This window comes from Patella vulgata, chromosome 4, assembly GCF_932274485.2.
Source record: "Patella vulgata chromosome 4, xgPatVulg1.2, whole genome shotgun sequence".
Classification (NCBI taxonomy): domain Eukaryota; kingdom Metazoa; phylum Mollusca; class Gastropoda; family Patellidae; genus Patella; species Patella vulgata.
This window is the reverse complement of record NC_065882.2, coordinates 14,557,371-14,577,307: the sequence shown is the minus strand read 5'-3', so window position 1 is coordinate 14,577,307 and position 19,937 is coordinate 14,557,371. Positions and strand designations below refer to the sequence as shown.

Sequence of the window (19,937 nt, the reverse complement as noted above, 5' to 3'; positions counted from 1 at the left end):
AGTTATCTTCTACCTAACAGACTTTGGCTTCCGGATTCTAACCAACGCACCATTTAGTTGTAGGTGTTGATGGGTGCCATACACTTGTAGGAGTTGATGGGTGCCATACACAATTAAGGCAACGAGTATCAGTACCAGATTTTTGGGTTGAGTACTAGATAATGAATAAATACGATTTTTGACTAAAGGTTTCTCAAATAGCCATGTTCTAATTAATACAACAAAGTGTTGAATATTTTATTTAACTTGTGTTACTCACCCAGATTATACCTTAGAATGCACTAATTTTCAAAATTTCCTGGGAGGATTCGCCCTACACTGGACGCTACTTTTTTTTTTTCTTAACCTCAGGTTTTCATCCCATCCAAACGAGACACTGTCCTGTAGCACCTTACTCACTTATCCACTGTGGCTTCCCAACTGAAAATTGAACATAATATTTCAAATGGTTACTTTCTAGGACACCCCAGACCACCTCTCATTTGGGGAGTTTGTAAAATTATAGTTCATATTATTGCCAATTTTTTTTTTCTTGTACTGAAACATTAAAATGGTTATTTTCTAGGACACCCCAGACCACCTTTCAAATTATAGTTACCAAATTTTTTTTTGTACTGCAACATTATATAACATTTTGAATTTCAATATATTTTTAGAAATTGATATAAACTTGTTGACACACCTAACCAATTTTTGTTGCATTGAAACCATACATATGATTTTGAATTTCTCTAAATTTTTAAAGGGGGGGTTAGGTGGCCGAATGATTTTAACGCTGTAGACCACTACGCTGAAGCTAATTTTTGAAATAAAATTATTATCCAGAAATGACATTGTTTGTGTGGAGTGGTTAAACCCTCTCTCTCACAATCTTTTTTTTTAAAAATGCATAGAAAAAAAAAAATTCTTTTGAAAATTGATCATGCAGTTAAGAATGATTTGTGCTTGAAAAAAACCACAATATTAATTAAAGGATATGACCAAAAATATCACGAAAAAAGGGGTGTATATATACTGTAGTCCCTATATAAAAACAGTGGTCTATTTATCATAGATTCAGGATGTTTGTCATATTAAACTAATAACACATTGAGGGCTTTGTTACTGTTGGCGTGTCGTAACACGTTGTTATGGTGGAGATTGATATTCCTGTCAACATACTGAAGATTATAGCCGATAATAACAAACTTAATATGTCTTTAAATATAACACTTTAAAGATACGGTCTATACCTTGTTTTAACACTTTAAAGATACAGTTTGTGGTAGATAACACTTTATATATAGGCCCAATACCTAGATATAAACACTTTAAATTATAAAGGCTCAGTACCCAGGTATAGTATAACACTTTAAAGATACGGTCTATGTCTTGTAATAACTCTTTAAAGATACATTATGGGTGATTCGGTAACGAGTTGGCAGTTCTCACTATAATAGTTAAAAACTAGGTAATGTAAAGGCAATTTGGTGAAAATTTCATTCAAATTGATCCACTATGAACCGAGAACTAAGCGACTGAAATTCCAATAAGCCTCGGTCATCTTTACTAAAGTCAGTACGATAAACAGCATAGTCTCGATTATCCATTTAATCGTTTAATCGAGAAGGAAAGTTATGCAGTAAATCAGCTTACAATCCACTAAAGATCGCAGGTAAGCGCTGCCATCTAGAGTTGATTATGGCCTGGATAGGTTAATTAATGTCTAATTAATAATTTAGATAACATTTCAGGCCTAAAGAAAGACCTGAAATAGGCAGATTTAGCTCTTGCATAATGTATGTTTAAAGAGAGAGAGAAATGGGGTCTATCGGCCACTCGACAAAAAATAGGTCATTTCATGACTAACATATGGTTTAATTTTATTTCTATAATTCATTTTGCGTAGATGTCTTTGGTTGTGAGAGAAAACCCATGAGGTTGGGCATTACTCTTTGTCACGTACAAGCGAGGAATCAAAACCATGCTACTTGACTCAATTACAAACCTTATGTTCTTATGCGCACACGTTATAACTATTCGCCCATCCCCCCACCCCAACACTTTAAAGACATTGTCTATACCTTGTAATAATAAACTTAATATGTCTTTAGATAACGCTTTAAATATACGGTCTCCTGGATATTTGTAGTAGATATCACACTTTAAAGATATGGTCTATACCTAGATATTACACTTTGTGGTAGATATAACTCTTAAAAGATACAGTCTACACCTAGATATTACACTTTAAAGATACAATTTGTACCAAGATATAACACTTTAAAGATACGGTCAATATACCATGATTTTACACTTTAACGATATGGTCTATGTCTTTTTATAACAGCTCACAATTGGAATTAGATGAAGACTATTGGGAAACGCTGCTGTGTGGGCAAAAATTCCCCTCATAACACACTGTATGGCGTATGCCCATTAGGACGTTAAATCCCATTTGATTTCTATGCCTTGTTTAACACTTTCAAGATACAGTTTTTGCCAGATATTACACTTTATAGATACAGTTTGACAGTTAAAATTCAATGAAGAGTATTTTGAAATGCCTCTGTGTTGGCAAAATCCCCCTAACAGCACACAGTATAACGTACATCTATACCAAATTTCATTAGCCCAGTTGCACATGGTGCAGAAAAGTAGGACATTAAACCCCGATTTCGTTTCCCTTTAATGATTTAATGTTGAATGTGTACATATTAAGCACCTGTTTATCAGACATTGTCAATATCAGAAGTTATAAAAATTTTATCACCATCTTTGATGTCCATTTTATTAGTTTTATATTGAGCCTTTAACGAGACATTCATCAATATTTTATTTTATAACACTTCGTCGTTTATTATTCATCACCTGTGTATTAGCGCTGTGTAATTTTTATGTCAACGTGCTACATAACACTTCAGGTTTTAATTATTTGTCGAAAACAACAAAATGGTGATTTTTACAGTTTCTGACTCATTTTATTTGAAAAATGAAAGGAATGTCATGATTAGGTATCTTGGTATGTTGAGACTTCATTGAAAGTCAATCTTTATTTGGACTTGCCATCTCATTTTCATATTTGGGCATGTGGTTTCTAGAACATTATAATTTTCGCTATACAGGAATATTAAATTGAAATTAACCCACTCAAACAAATTAGAAAAAAAATGAGCGCTGTCCCAAATAATATCCATTAATGAAGTGAAATATCAGTTTTTCGACTCACAGACCAACATGGCACTTTAAAGTTTCTCATAGTATTTCCCATTAATGAGGGGGGGTGGATGGCCGAATGATTAGCACGCGCGCGCTGTATCATACGGTCTGTCATTGAGTCAACTGGCGTGGTTTCAATTCCCCGGTTGTACGTGACAATGAGTACGGTCGCCTGTCCAACCTCGTGGGTTTTCTCTGTGTCCTCCGGTTTCCTCCCACTGCTAAAGACCCCTACACGCAAGTGAGTTATTGAAATAAAATTGAACCATGTGTTAGTCCCGAAATGACCTAGTTTGTGTCGAGTGGACGTTAAACCCCATCTCTCTCTCTCTCTTTCCCATCAATGAAGTAGGATGGATTTCCTGATAGGCCTACAGTGTCTAGTGGTACGGATGGAACACAAAAATGAAGTCCTGTCTAGACTCTAGACACTGTGTTGCACGTAAAATCCCCCTCATAGTATGTATTATACCCATTTACCATTCTTCATCTAGCCCAGTTGGTGCAGAAAAGTAAACCCTATTTAATTCCGTAATAGATATATTTGTACGGTGTTGTATTATCTCCTGGCAAAGAACAGCCTCTAGTCATTTTGATGGGACAAAAAAATCAACCAGGTCCTGTCTACATATTGGAATTCATCAAAGAGTAGACAGAAGGCCAGCCGTCCGGGCAGAATTTCCTTCATTGCATGATCAGAAGGATGTTAAATTTAAAGCCAATTTCATTCCTCAAGTAAAATGTATTTGTATGCTGACCATTCCAGACATTCCTATGTATGTTTATATAATGTTAGTATATGAATTCTTGTTATCACATGTTGTACTATATAAACATTTTAAACAATAAACAAACATAAAATACAGATAAACTGTCTTCTTACAATATAACACACACACTCATACAATAATTTATTATAAAAATACTCTTATCATAGGAGGTAGATAGACAGGAGTAGAAATTCTTTCTTAATCCCACTCGCCCGCTGTACTATATGTTGTTTGTGATATCCCACTTGACCACTGTACTCTATGTTATTTATAGAGTCCCACTTGCCCACTAGTGTCCCACTCGCCCACTGTACAATGTTATTTGTAGTGTCCCACTTGTCCACTGTACATGTTATTTGTTGTGTCCACTTGCCCACTGTACTATATGTTGTTTGTGATATCCCTCTTGCCCACTGTACTCTATGTTATTTATAGAGTCCCACTTGCCCACTAGTGTCCCACTCGCCCACTGTACAATGTTATTTGTAGTGTCCCACTTGCCCACTGTACATGTTATTTGTGGTGTCCACTTGCCCACTGTACTATATGTTATATGTGTTATCCCCATTCCCCACTTGTGCACTGAACTATATGTTATTTGTAGTATCCCACTCGCCCACTGAACTATATGTTATTTGTAGTATCCCACTCGCCCACTGAACTATATGTTATTTGTAGTATCCCACTCGCCCCCTGTATTGTATAACCATTGGTTCCCACTTGCCCACTGTATTCTATGTTAACCACAGGATCCCACTCACCCACTGTACTCTGTTATTTGTTGGATCCCTCTTGGCCACTGTATTGTATGTCAATCATGGGACTCCATCCGCCCACTGTATTGTATGTTAATCATGTAGTCCCACTTGCCCACTGTATTGTGTGTTAACCATTGGTTCCCAATCGCCCACTGTACTCTATGTTATTTGTGGGATCCCATTTGGCCACTTGATTGTATGTTATTGGATCCCATTTGCCCACTGGTTTGTATGTTACTGGATCCCGGTGTACTGTACGTTATGTATAATTTTTATGCCCCTAAAATGGTAGGACTTCAAAATGGACTTCACTTGACTTTACATTTCTGTTTCATAAACCAGCAGTCTTTGGTTAAGTATAAAACTCACCAACTGAGATCATTCAAGTAAATATATTTAGTGAACCCCTACTGACCGCCCTTATAGTTTTGAAAGGGTTTTCTGGGATTGTGATACTATTTTAGCAATTCTTAGGGCTTGGCTTCATTTCTCATATAAACCCCAAATAATAAAAGCTGCGAGATTGCTTTTCAATACTGCTTTCAAAACAATTTAAAAGAGGTTTTTTTTCTCTCTTTTCAGATAATCGACAAAATGCATTGGCTAGTTTTCAGTGCTTTGGACTTGGAAACGCCCACACACCAAGAAATGTCTCTAACAACGGATCAAATAATACAAGCACATCAGATTATCATCATAATTCTAAGTCATCTTACATTCAACTTCCATTACCTAATCAGCATTTACAAACCGTCACCCCAACCCCGAGTGAAATATCCAGTATTCAATCAGGAGATAGTCCCCGAGTGAGTTTATCCACAGCCCAATCTGAACGACGCAATTCGTTATCAACATCAGAAGCTGCGCTCAGTCGACCGACAACAAGTGAGAAAAATGTTTTTCTGGAGCCAGCGCTACCCAAACAAACTGATTGGACCCATTATAAGCCCCTACCTTCAGTCACACCAAACGGACAGGGACCGGGCCCAGGATCCATTGCTGGTAGTGAAATGGATCAGTTTGGACAAAATGGCAGTTCTATATCTCAGTACCAAGGAAGTGTCAGCAATCTGTCTCCATCCCAGGCAGATATCTCTATATACACAACCACTTCCATGTACACTACAAGTTCGCGGAACTCAGCAAATGGAGGTCACAGGCACGCTCAGAAGAGGGCATTGTCCATTTCACCATCTGTATCCGATTACATGGATATCACCCAAGTTATTCGCTATTCGCCCACGTCGTTGATGGGCGGATCACGGAGCTCCTCTCTCAGTACCTCACCCCAGCCCATTCAGCCAACTGGTTCCTTTTCTCATTTGTCGGCAAGGAATAGTCCCTACTCCAATAATGGCTCCGGTGGACATCGCTTCTCCCAATCACACTTCACGACCAACAACTGTAACCGCCACGAGAATGCCAACAGTTATAACTATGTGCCAGAGTGTAATGGCGGATACGTCGATCTGATGAGTAACCAATGTGTCGCTCCTTATAACGAAAACCTTTTGATGGAACAGAATTATCAGAACGGACATTTTGATATCCAGATGCAACATTCTGGTGTTCAGCATCACATGCCACAGTACATGAACAATGCTGTAAGTACAACCATGAGCAATAATGGTATGAACAACCGTACCATGAACAATTCTGGTATGAACAACTGTACCATGAACAATCCAACCATGAACAATTCTGGTATGAACAACCGTACCATGAACAATCCAACCATGAATAATTCTATGAACAGTAATGGCATGAACAATTCCACCATGAATTGTTCTGGCATGGACGGCAGTGGTATGAACAATATGAGAATGAACGGTGCTCTGAACAATCTAAGTAGTGCTATGAACAGAGGCATGCATCAAATGGGCTCGGGACCGGCTGGTTCTATAAACGGGATGCATCTGCCAATTCGACCTCCACCTTCATACAATCAGGCTGTTGAACAACAACAGCAGCAATTGCAGCAACAAGCCACACTGGCAACCCAGCAACAATCCATGGAGAATTTCATAGCAAACATACCAACTTCCAAAGCTCTGTCAATCAAAAATGAATTTACGGACGATGAAAACGGAGAAGAAAAACACACTTGTCTGTGGGCTAATTGTAGCTCAATGTTTAAAGAGATCGAGGAACTTGTCCGCCATATTGAAAAGATGCACATAGACCAGCGTAAAGGGGATGATTTTACATGTTTCTGGCAGGGTTGCACACGACGTTACAAACCATTTAACGCCCGCTACAAACTCTTGATACACATGCGAGTTCATTCTGGGGAGAAGCCGAATAAATGTACAGTAAGTAACTGATTCATATTTTATTGAATATTTCCGCTATCATAAACGTGCTGAAGCCATTTTTAAATGAACCAACCAGATGCCAGAATTGGTTCAAAAGAAATCCTGGTAGGAAATAGGGTAATTAAGATCCCATTCCCTTTAATATAACCAGATTTGAACAAAAATAATTCTTAACGAGATAAAGGTTCTTGTACGGATGTTAAAGATGAATAACATGGTTCTTGTTTCACAGTTTGTCACTAAAATTGACTGGCTGGCATTTGTCAACTTACCTGTCAGTGAAATCACATCAAAATCCATACAAAAATTGGAAAATTCTAAATAGTGATAATCTGCGATATCACCCTAGGTGGAACAAACAAACAAACAAACTAGATATATCCCATTCTTTGGATAAAATAAGTAACATAAACATAATATATATCAAAAATTTACTGACTGCTGCAAAGTTTTGAATTGAAAGCTCTGCTGAGTGTAGAGTGCTGGACCAAAACAAATTTTGAGGACCCATACAGGAACTGTGTGAGGAGTACTAAGGTCTATGCAAAAAAATAAGGTTTCTAAATTGACCCCAGGGTAGCCAGAGTAGAACATGCTGACAAAAAAAAATTAAATAGATATTTATGGGTACCCTATTGGGCTTCATATACTGGCAGCTCCCCACCCCATCCCTCTCCTCGGTCTTGCATAGATGGGCAGTGGCTTGTAGTTTAAGTTTAATATTCTTATTAGAATGATTTCCTATTTTTTGTTTCTTTACAGTTTGAGAATTGTACCAAGGCTTTTTCACGCTTGGAGAATTTAAAGATACATTTGAGGTCCCACACGGGAGAGCGGCCATATTTATGCACATATAAAAATTGTCCCAAAGCTTTTAGTAATTCGTCTGACAGAGCAAAGCATCAACGCACTCATTTAGACACGGTAAGTTTATATGTAAACAACAGGACTTGGGATGTATACTGTCTATAGCCCTATGTAATGGCCTCCAAACTTAACTATATAGTATTAAAATACTATATAGTTAAGTTTGGAGGCCACTGTGGTTTGGGACCTAGACCGTCTATAGGCCTATATTATTAATACTTTATTTAAGTTTGGGAGCCACAGTGGTTTGGGACCTAGATTGTCTATAGGCCTATATTATTAATACTTTATTTAAGTTTGGGAGCCACAGTGGTTTGGGATCTAGATTGTCTATAGCCCTATATTATTAATTCTTCATTTAAGCTTGGGAGTCATGATGGTTTGGGATCTAGACTGTCTATTACTGTGTATTATTAATCCTTCATTTAAGCTTGGGAGTCATTATGGTTTGGGATCTAGACAGTCTATTGCTGTGTATTATTAATCCTTCAATTAAGCTTGGGAGTCATGATGGTTTGGGATCTAGACAGTCTATTGCTGTGTATTATTAATCCTTCATTTAAGCTTGGGAGTCATGATGGTTTGGGATCTAGACAGTCTATTGCTGTGTATTATTAATCCTTCAATTAAGCTTGGGAGTCATGATGGTTTGGGATCTAGACAGTCTATTGCTGTGTATTATTAATCCTTCATTTAAGCTTGGGAGTCATGATGGTTTGGGATCTAGACAGTCTATTGCTGTGTATTATTAATCCTTCATTTAAGTTTAGGAGCCACGATGGTTTGGGACCTAGATTGTCCTATAGCCCTATATTATTAATACTTTATTTTGGGAATCATGATGGTTTGGGACATAGACTGTCTATAGCTGTGTATTATGGGATCTAAACTGTCTATAGCCGTGTATTATTAATCCTTCATTTAAGCTTGGAAGCCATGATGGTTTGGGAGCTAGACTGTCTATAGCCCTGTATAATTAATACTTTATTTAAGATTGGAAGCCATGATGATTTGGGAGCTAGACTGTCTATAGGCCTGTATTGTTTATACTTCATTTAAGTTTGGGAGCCACAGACGTTTGGCATCTAGACTGTCTGTAGCCCTGTATAATTAATACTGGGAAGCCATGATGGTTTGGGACCTAGACTGTCTATAGCCCTGTATTATTAATACTTCATTTATGTTTGGGAGCCAAAGTGGCTCGATGAGTATGGCTTCACCTTCTCATTTGTGCATGACTTAGGGTCTGGCAAGGAAAAGCATCGATCCTATGCCTGAAATCAAAGTGTGAGTAGCCTCTGGTACTGCTGTCTGGGGAAAATTTCCTTCAAATTTAACAGCACGTTAAATTTCATTTCATTTTATTTGACGATGGCTGGAAATTTTAAAGGAACATTAGTTTTATTCTGTTGAATGTTTCAGAAACCGTATGCTTGTCAAGTTGCTGGTTGCACCAAACGATATACCGATCCCAGTTCATTACGTAAACACACTAAAAATCACACACAGAAAGATCAACAACAGAAGAAAAAGGTAAGAGCAGGGCAGTCATTTTACTCATATTTACAAATCTTGTCTGATTTAAAGTAAAAATGACCAGTTAGAGAACTTGACCTGTCAGTCATTTTTACATACATATAAAATTAGAAGTTCAAAGAATTTACCCTTAAACAATAAATAAAGTTATAGTTTTTGTGTAAAACCTTTTATTGGCATATTTATAAAAATAATTTGAAATACTGCTATACATGCACATACAGTTGGAATTCGAAGAACACTGAATTAAAATCCTAAAAATCAAAGTAATGTCTTGTGAAACTTTACACCACCAGTGATGTCAGTGATGTAGGACACAGAGAGAGAGAGAGGGATATGGGGTTTAAGGTCCAATTGACACAAACTAGGTCATTTTGGGACTAACACATGGTGCAATTTTATTTCAATAATTCGCTTGCGCATAGGGGTCTTTAGCAGTGGGAGGAAACCGGAGGACCCAGAGAAAACCCACAAGGTTGGACAGGCGACCCTACTCCTTGTCACGTACAACCGGGCAATCGAAACCACGCCAGTTGACTCAATGACAGACCTTATGATGCAGCGCGCATGTGCTAACCATTCGGCCATCCAAGCCCCCCACACAGTTGGTATTCAAGATCAGAGTAATCCTTTGCGCTGCTGTCCAGGCAAAATTTCCTTCATAGCACACTGCATGGCATATACCCGTCTCCATTATCCCAGTAGGAGTAAAACAGTAGGACTTTAAACCTCATTTCATTTCATTTGCCTTCCATTCAATTCCCTGGCTAAAAGTGACTGTGTCTCTTTAAATTAGTGTAGTCTGCGACATCAAGGCAGCCTGTATATACTTGATTTATTGTCACTGGTATAATAGAGAATGATTTATGTAGGTGATTCAGATTAAAACACTTAGTAAATGCCAGGTTTTCATGTTTAAACAGTTACTATGTAAACAAAAAAACTCAGAAAAAGCAGAGTATTATTTTTACTGTGTAATGGTAATTACATGTACCATTCACAGATCTTATCCCACTTACATAGATCTTATCCCACTCACACTTCACACATCTGATAATAAAGCCAAATCAATTTAATTGATAGTTGTGTCAGTACTACTACCCCACAAAATGTGACTGAATAATCTTGATATTGGAGAAAAGGGGTTAAAGATGGACTTTATCAATTTATACATCCAGTCACTGCATATCTACCTCCCTAAAACCAGCCCATGTAGGGTGGATGTATATATCTATCAAAAAACATATTTTGAATTTGTGATTGAACTGCCTGCCTCTGTACTTGTTCTTGATCAATTATTAGCAACTCAAGGCTCGTGAACAATGTTCTGTTTAAAATTTGAAAAATATTGGTTTATTTTCTCTAAGAAATATTATGTGTTCCTGAAGAACAAACATTAAAATTCTTGTGGCCTAATACACATTTAAGTCACATTCACAATACACATTAAAGGCCCATGCTATGTTTAATGAATGGAGTTGTGTGGGCGACATGTCTAACATGTTTGGATGGGACGAAAACCTAAGGTCCTGTGAGTATGCTGCATGGCATATGCCTGTCTTCATCAGCCTGGTTGGTGTACAAAACATGCCCAAACATGTCAACTTTTCTGATAATGAGAAGTGATAACAGGTGTTCTAAAAACTGTATACCACTTCTTTCACAACCACTTTTATTGTTTCAGTTAAAGACAGAAGTTGATATGAGCCAACCAGATGTATTAAAGGATTGTTTAAAGATACATCAGCTACGATCAAACGGTTCACCCATGGATCACACAGATAGTTGCATGGGAAGATCACCACATTCTTCTATAGCAGACATGTATCCTCCAGGTAAGTTGTCTACCAAGTTTCTCTAAAGCAGACATGTATGTATCCTCCAGGTTAGTTGTCTACCAAGTTCCTCTATAGTAGACATGTATCTTTTAGGTAAGTTGTCTACTGAGTTCCTCTATAGTAACCATGTATCCTCCAGGTAAGTTGTCTACCAAGTTCCTCTATAGCAGACATGTATCCTCCAGGTAAGTTGTCTACCAAGTTTCTCTATAGCAGACATGTATCCTTCAGGTAAGTTGTCTACTGAGTTCCTCTATAGCAGACATGTATCCTCCAGGTAAGTTGTCTACCAACTTCACTTCCTCTATAGTAGACATGTATCATCCAGGTAAGTTGTCTACCGAGTTCCTCTATGGCAGACATGTATCCTCCTGGTAAGTTATTACTAGTCGAGTGGACATCAAATGCTTGTAAGTTCATGGTCTGGGTCTAATTAATGCAGTAAACAAAAGTATATAGACTAAGAAATAACTTTTACGAACAATACTGCCAAGGCTTGATGACCCATTTCAACACTGGATCAAGCTGTTAATGATGAAGGGGTATTATCAAACAACTGTATCATACAGTCTGTCATTGAGTCGACCGGCGTGGTTTCGAAGGAGTGGCAAGGAGTAGGGTCGCCTGTCCAACCTCGTGGGTTTTCTCCAGGTCCTCCGGTTTCCTCCCACTGCAAAAGACCCCTTAGCGCAAGCGAATTATGTAAATAAAATTAAACCATATGTTAGTCCCGAAATGACCTAGTTTGTGTTGAGTGGACGTTAAACTCCATTTCTCTCTCTCTCTCAAACAACTGCCACAATATATGTTCGAATAAATTTTGTCTTCGAGTAAGGATGCACCATTGGCATTTTTCATGCAAATATCAAATTTCTCACACCTTAATCTGCGCTAATATGTACTCAGACTGATTATTTAATATTTAATTAAGAAAACAATATCAACATACTAACGCTAGATAATGTCCCAGCTTGGATTCAATCAAATTTAAAACAGGCCTATCATTAATTTTCATGGATTACAAAATGGTGGCAAGCTTATTGGATGAAATTTCAATATTCCACATGTAAATACTGAACGAAATTGAACCATCAATGGACTGATATTCCTATTAGAGATTAATATGTCACAATATTGTAGTTTGCAAGTGATTCATATATTGCTTAAAATGGCGAATCAGAACTTTAAGTTGGTATTCTTGTAAAATACGTAGATTATTTATGTATATTTATAAATACAAATTATATAAATTGTTTATATTTTTTTCAGTATTTAATTTTAGTAGTAGTCACTCAAGTCGCTGTGGTAGTTTGAGTAGCCAACCATCTCCTGTTAGTATGCACGGTAGTCATGGCAGCCCGATGAATACAGGATTGAGTGTAGTAGAGGAAGGCCCTGAAAAGTAGGTTTGAAATTTTTAAAAATATAATTGAATATTTTTATATGCTCACATTTTAATGTGGTCTTACTTTCTCTCGTCGATGTGTCTGTCTAAAATTTCTTGTTAAAACTCTAGACGCTACAATTACTATCGAGACATGGGCCAGAAAATGGTCCCCAAGCGTTACGCATCTTATGTACATTTATACCATGGACAGTTCCATGCTTGTATGCATGCTCAAGGCACTACACAATCTGAGTGCCATAATAGGCCATAAATAGATGAGTTTTTAAACTAGTTTTGAACGTTTCTAGGCTGGATGATAGTTTAATGTTCAGGGGTAAAATTCTAATTTTGTTTAGCTTGTTATTGATCCATCTTTTGCAAAATGTGGCCGTATCTTGCCTGGCAGCCGCTGGTTAAACTAGTTTTGAACATTTCTAGGCTGGATAATAGTTTAATTTTCAGGGGTAAAATTCTAATTTGTATATTTATTTCAGCATGGGAGGTTATTCACCTAATAATAGTTTATTGAGTCCGAGACCACTTCCACCTATACAACAGCAGACTCTACCACAACCTAGTATGAACATGGCTGGATATAATTATACTTACAATCAAGGTATACTTATTTATACTTTTCTATAGACACAAAATTTAATTCAGTTAGTCCCACGTGGGGGTTAATGTCTACTTCCACTGAGGGTGATATCGCTGATAAATGTTTCCTAAGAAACTTGCCAGAGGATCCAGTTGTCCAGCATAGAGTAGGAATGGAAGAACGAGAAAGGAATTCACAACCACTGCAATGGTGGTGGGCAGGTGGTAGATTACCCATGTTGCCACCTTTACCCCGATCTAGACAGGGTCGATACATAGAGTGATTATGCACTGATTGACGGTAGGACAACAAGGGCCCCAATTGCCATTCTCGCCCCGACTTCACTAATAAATAATGTAACCTTATCAGAACGATGTGGATGGTGGCAAGCAGGAGCTGATTAACCCTTGTTGCCACCCGGGGATCACGTGGCTAAGTGGGTAAGACGCTAACTCGCTAGCCTGGAGGTCGGGTGTTCGATCCCTGCATTGGCCGAGAAAGTTCATCCAGATTTTCCGGTGTGGTTCTCCCTTGTCAGTGATGCAGGACGCAGGGGCTGAAAAGGAAAGCTGTCTAGTCATTCGGATAGGACGAAAAACCGAGGTCCCGTGTACACATTGGCGTGCACGTAAAAGATCCCTTGGCAGTTTGAATTCGATATAAGAGTAGGCCGTAGTGCCGCTGTCCGGGCAAAATTTCCCTCATAGCACACTGTATGGCGTATGCCCGTCTTCATTAGCCCAAGTTAGGAGCAGAACAGTAGGACGTTAAACTCCATTTCATTTCATTTCATTTCATTTTGTTGCCACCCTCACATCATCCTTTATGTTGGCTTGATTATCAGTAAAACCAAGGGAGGTAATCATGACATTATAAATCTATTCAATTTGATTGATTGTTTGCATTTCAAAAAGATAAAATGTGTAATGAGTTAATGAGTGTCTTATATTTATTTTGGGATTGATTTGAGCAGACATCGTCCACAGAGTTGGCTTGTTTATATTGATTTGCTAGTTTTAACACAATAATCTAATCTGTTTTATTTCAGAAATGCCAAACACATATCAAGCATATAGTGCTGCTCCACGTAGTTCGTTTATACCTAGTAATAACGCCTACGCTACTACTAATAGTTGTAGAATGGGAATAGTGCAAGCTGAACGTAACTATAGTAACTATCAATCATATCACTATAACAACCAGTTTGACATGAACAACTTTAATCAACAACAAGGTAATTATATTTAAATATTTTGAAATTCCTTGTCAGCTTCACTACTTGAGTTCCCTTGGGCCTGAATTTATTTACCAGAACGAAAAAACATGTTTTTAAACTAAATCACTGGCAGCACGTTAAAAGATTCCCTGACACTAAAATGGTGTTTAACGTCTTACTGTTCAGTTCCGACTGGGCTAATGAAGACGTCCTGACACTTGGAAGAACAGTTGGTTGTAGCGACCACTGTCAGGGCAAAATATCTCTCAAGCTTATGTCCATCTTTAATAGCCTAGTTGGTGCAGAAGACAATAAATTTAAACCCATTTCCTAGGAATTGGGTAGTTCAGTGGTCTAAAGAATATGCTTTAGATCATAAGGTCTGTCATTGAGTCAAGTGGCATGGTTTTAAACCCAAGTCTGTACGTGATAAGTAGTAGTGTCGCCTTTCCAACCTCGTGTGTTTTCTCTGTGTTCCTCCCACTACTAAAGCTCCCTACAACCAGAGCAAATTATTTTAATAAATACGTTAGTCCAAAAATGAGACTTAGTTTAGTTTGTGTTGACTTTAAACCTCTTTCTCCTTTTCACCCTATCTCTTTCTCAGATTATTTTTAAAAAATTGTATCATGTTAGTCCCAAAATGACAAGGTTGGGTTGAGTGGACATTACCCCCCCCCCCCCCTCTCTCTCTCTCTCTCTCTCTCTCTCTCTCTCTCTCTCTCAAATTAATTTTATAAAATTGTGTCATGTTAGTCCCAAAATGAACCAGTTTGTGTTGAGTGGACATTAAACCACATTTCTCTATCTCTCATAGTCTCATCTCCTTCAAGTATATCTATTTATCAACTCTTTCAGGTTTTATGGATCCTACACAGGTTCAACCCATTGAATCATTTGGTGCTGATGAGGCGAATCTACAACAATATTTGCAGATGACCGCTGTTGAAAATAGCAACAGCCGAACATCGGCTCCTGTCTACGCAGAAGGAACATCCTAGAAAACAAACAAAGTGCTACATTAATATCAATTATCATTTATTATTATCATTTTTTTATTATTTTTATAATATTAATTAATATGCGCATATATTATTAAATTATATAGATTGTAATGGTTGTCTACATAGTGCTAATTTCATCATCATTTCATATAGCAATGGCTTAATAGTTTTATGGTTAAACAACATGAGCTTTTTGATTTGGGTAAAAAATAAAATGATTACTGTAATTAAATTTTATGTGTCAATTTATTTTGCAAATTGGATACCTGTCTAAAATTAAAAATTTAGGTATACGGATGGTTTTAGTTTTGAAAAAAGGAAATAAGACTAAAATTGCTGAAATAATAATTTAATGGAATGTGGCTTTAATCGAAATAACAGATCAAATTGACCTGTATTTTTTACCCAAATCAAAGGTTTAACTCCATTTTATTAATCAATGCCTTCCTAGAAGGGAAGATCAAGGATAGTTTTAAAGGACAACACCAGTCATTGCTGATTTTTTTAATTGTTTTGTTTATTTACAATGATGGACAGTTCCTCTCATGACATCATATACAATATGGTTATTTTGTAATTATATTCAAAATAATTGTATTTTTGGGTGTGCATGGGTGAAATAATATTAATATTAGATATTGAATGAAATATATAAAAAAAAACTACAAAGGCTGGTGTTCTCCTTAAATATATTGTTTTAGAAATCAAAATATGTCATTGTTTGTTTATTTTTGAATCATGGTTTTCATGTAAAATACATATCATTATATTTGCCATTAATATGTATATTAATATGAATTTTTTTTTATTTTCCCCGTTCCCTGGCAACCTATCTACCTTAAATATATACCTTACAGTAATTTGTATCTCAATAGTTCTTCTCATTAGACAGTTAAGCAATTTAAAGATGCATTATGTAAGAGCTAAATCTGACTATTACACTTCTTTATTTTGGCTTCAAATGTTATGTAAATTATTATTTAGACATTTATTCACATGACATTTCTATAACCAACTCTCTAGTTCATCGGATGGTGCAAATGTAAACAGATTAAAATAAGATTGCCATTTAATGATTTAATTTAAAAATGGAGAAGCGAGGCTGAGTCTCGATTAACAAGTAACAATAAACAGTCTGTCAAAAACTCAAACATTAATTTTGAATTATCTATTTTGGAATTATTAAAGCAAGAACGGCCAGTTCTCTATCTAAATCTTACATAATGCATCTTTAATTGTAAACCCTTACAAGTACATTTATTAATCGAAATTTAAAAGGTTTTTTCTTAGTTATAAAGTTACATAGTCCAATTTATTAAGGATCCTTAAAAGGATTTTTAGTTGATAAGTTAACTTTGTCATTTTTATTGTTGAGATTTAAAGGTTTTTTTTGTGTTTTTTTTTGTTATTAACTTAACTTGATCCAATTTTTGTTGATATTTATAACATTTAGATGTCATTACATGACTTTGTCCGATTTTTTATCGCTGAAATGATTACAGATTGAAGTATTTCTAGTTATGTATTCCATACAAGTCTGTTTCGAGTTCAGATAGTTTGTTAAAGAATTAAAGAAACCGTCCATAATGTTATTCTTGTTTAGAAACAATTGTCTCCGTCCTTTTTTGTTACATTGCTGAATTTATATTTTTATTTGTTATTTTATATTTTTCTATTTCTGTAAAGTTTTTAGATTAATAAGAATCTGACCGACTTTGCAAAATTTTTTTTTTTTTTGTTTTTTTGTACAAGCTGGTCAATTAACAATATGATAATACATCGTTCAATTTTATATCCACAGTTTGTTACTAGTATAAATTAGGAAAAAAATAACCTTGACTCTAATGATTTTCTCTTGTCTATTTCTTTCTTCTCAGAAATTGTGAATTACTGATAGATATATTTTCTCTTTTGAATGGGATTAAGGGCCATTCAATTTGAAATTACATTTTAGGAAAAAGAAGAACTCTTTTTAAAACGATGGGATTAAGGGCCATTCAATTTGAAATTACATTTTAGGAAAAAGAAGAACTTTTTTTAAAACGATGTTGTCTAGAAAAAATTGAATTGTGTCGGTTTGCATTTTTGGGGGTGAGTGGGAATGGGGCAGGGGTCTGTTAGATTCTATTGATAGAGGTATTTTGATTGTTGTGCATGCAATATGTAAATTTCTGTCGGTACAAAGGTTAACAGAAATACATTTTTGGGAGTGTATAAAGTAGCACCCCTCCCTCCCTTCATTCTCTCCCCCAGTTAGATAGATAAATATAAGGAATAGTGCTAATAGTATTTAAGTCATTTTAATATGAGCCCAGTAGTGTAATATATAAATACGTTATTAATATGGTAACTATTTATGGTGAAACTTAGAATTCAAATTTGGCTAGACATTCATCTACACATTGTCACGAATAAACATTCTGTCATACTGCATGGAGTATTTCTATTTTTATGAGCCTGGCTGAAGCACAAAAATAAAGACGTTGAACCCCATTTCCTTTCATTCCTGATGACGTGAAGATGAAATATGTTACATCCTGCTGAAAACCTTTGTGATATTTTTTTTTACAATATTCTTAACAAAAATTGCGATATATGTCAAGTTTTCTGTGATAAATAAAGGGTATTAATTAGAATAGTTTCTACTAGATAGAGGATAAAAGTGTAAAATCAACGTTTAAATTATTGTTGCTTGGTTGGGAATATTACTCCTTTCTACCTGGATGGATTTAGATTCTGCGGTATCTAATTTTAGAATCTGGACAAATATATTTCTTGCCTGACTTGTTTTATTCAAATTTCTATCATCGTTGCTAATTGTCAAGTTCTCTGTTGTATTTTTAGACATACCTCATATAGCCAGAGAGACCCCTCTCTAGTATACTTGTAGTCTTGGTTACAAATCTGAATAATGTTTGTATTGAGTAAAAAAAATCTGAATAATGTTTGTATTGAGTAAAAAAAATTGCATTTTTTATGATCCCCATGGAGTCTTATTCACAAATACTTAAACTAAAATACTTTTAAAGATTCTGCATTTTTATTGGCTGAGAATTGAAATCTTAGCTAATGAAATGGCCCAAAAGTAGGAAATCGGTTAATATACTTGTACAAATTTCTGTAGAAATTTTTTTTTTAAAATTCTAGTTAATATGTGTGTAAATGTATCTTTCCGTTTAAGACTTTTACTGTTAAAGCTTGTGAACACGCTACAGAAAATTTTTCAATGGAATCTACATTTATTTTCTTGATGAGAATGATATTGCCTCTTTATGTTTAAATTTCAATACTAATTAAATATATAGTGAATGTTGATATAGTTATTTTTAACATTTCTATTAAGACATACCGTCCAACGCCATCCCTCCATCTATACCATCCTGGTTTTTTTCATTGGACAGCACAGTTACTAATCGGACGAATAAAGCCACTTGATCTTTGATCAACACAGAAATCTTCAAAAGAAAACCCCTAAGAGAGATGTGCGCCTTTACCCAAAGGATTAACTTTGGTCATGGTCTGCAAGTGTGCTAGTCTGTCTCGCATCGATTACCATATGTAGCCGCATTATAACCCGTTTGGTGCGGATGTGCCATAAAACAACATTTCATTTCATTTCTATAACTGTGCCATCCAGCGAATAAACCTCCCTCCCTCCATTCATACATTTTAAGTATTGCAATATAACGACCCTGTGATTGTAGAAACTGATTTTATATAAAAATAAAACGTTTGAATTAGTTGATAGATGTACATAAATAATAATAATAATAATGTCCACCATGTCCACCATTGTGCTTATGACTCTTATTAGTTTTGTAACATTAATATCGTTTGTGTATTTTATATCATGTATTTCATTTGGATGAAAAATGTACTCAAGGATTATTGGTCCACGGGCTAATAAAGTTGTCTTGTCTTGCGGCAATTTAATCCCAGCCTCCCAGTGGCAATTTTTTATTAAAGTTCAGATTGGCTCAAGAATTTCGTTATGTCTTTTTTGTTGAATTACATTTGTTATTTGTTTGTACTGTTTGTTATATGTTGTTTAGACTAGGTCTCCAAGACTAACATAAGTAACATTATGTCTTTGTTGTTATATCCAATGTGTCTTGGTGACCTAGTCTATGGGAACGAGCATCTATTTTGTGATTTATTATTTACTAACAAAATAACTCATTGTATTTCATATCTTGAGCTTTTACTGGAACTTTAAACAGAGAGAGAGGCAAATGGGGTTCATGGTCCACTTGACATAACCCATGTCTTTATGGGACTAACATTGATAGCCAATCTGATTAAAATACAGATGTATATTTCATTTCGTTTTATTATACTTTCGATGGCCTACACTACATGAAGATCTGACAAGTTATAGCGATAGGTCATGTCAGGGGCCAAAAGACCGACTTTTGACCTATGAAGACAGACATTTGATTAACCAATCAGCATT

The 19,937-nt window shown here is 35.9% G+C and overlaps 1 protein-coding gene across 2 annotated transcripts in view; it reads left to right on the top strand.

Annotated features, from left to right (window-relative positions):
• Nucleotides 1-17,271, top strand: part of LOC126818584 (probable cyclin-dependent serine/threonine-protein kinase DDB_G0292550) — a 59,421-nt gene extending 42,150 nt beyond the window's left edge. For both annotated transcript variants that reach the window (XM_050546054.2, XM_050546055.2), the window contains 8 exons: nucleotides 5,309-7,038; nucleotides 7,804-7,965; nucleotides 9,331-9,441; nucleotides 11,129-11,279; nucleotides 12,552-12,684; nucleotides 13,164-13,285; nucleotides 14,313-14,498; nucleotides 15,339-17,271. In XM_050546054.2, coding sequence (XP_050402011.1) covers nucleotides 5,309-7,038; nucleotides 7,804-7,965; nucleotides 9,331-9,441; nucleotides 11,129-11,279; nucleotides 12,552-12,684; nucleotides 13,164-13,285; nucleotides 14,313-14,498; nucleotides 15,339-15,481 — 2,738 coding nt within the window. In that variant the 3' untranslated portion in view covers nucleotides 15,482-17,271. The remainder of the gene's footprint in view (nucleotides 1-5,308; nucleotides 7,039-7,803; nucleotides 7,966-9,330; nucleotides 9,442-11,128; nucleotides 11,280-12,551; nucleotides 12,685-13,163; nucleotides 13,286-14,312; nucleotides 14,499-15,338) is intronic.
• Nucleotides 17,272-19,937: the final 2,666 nt, after the last annotated feature.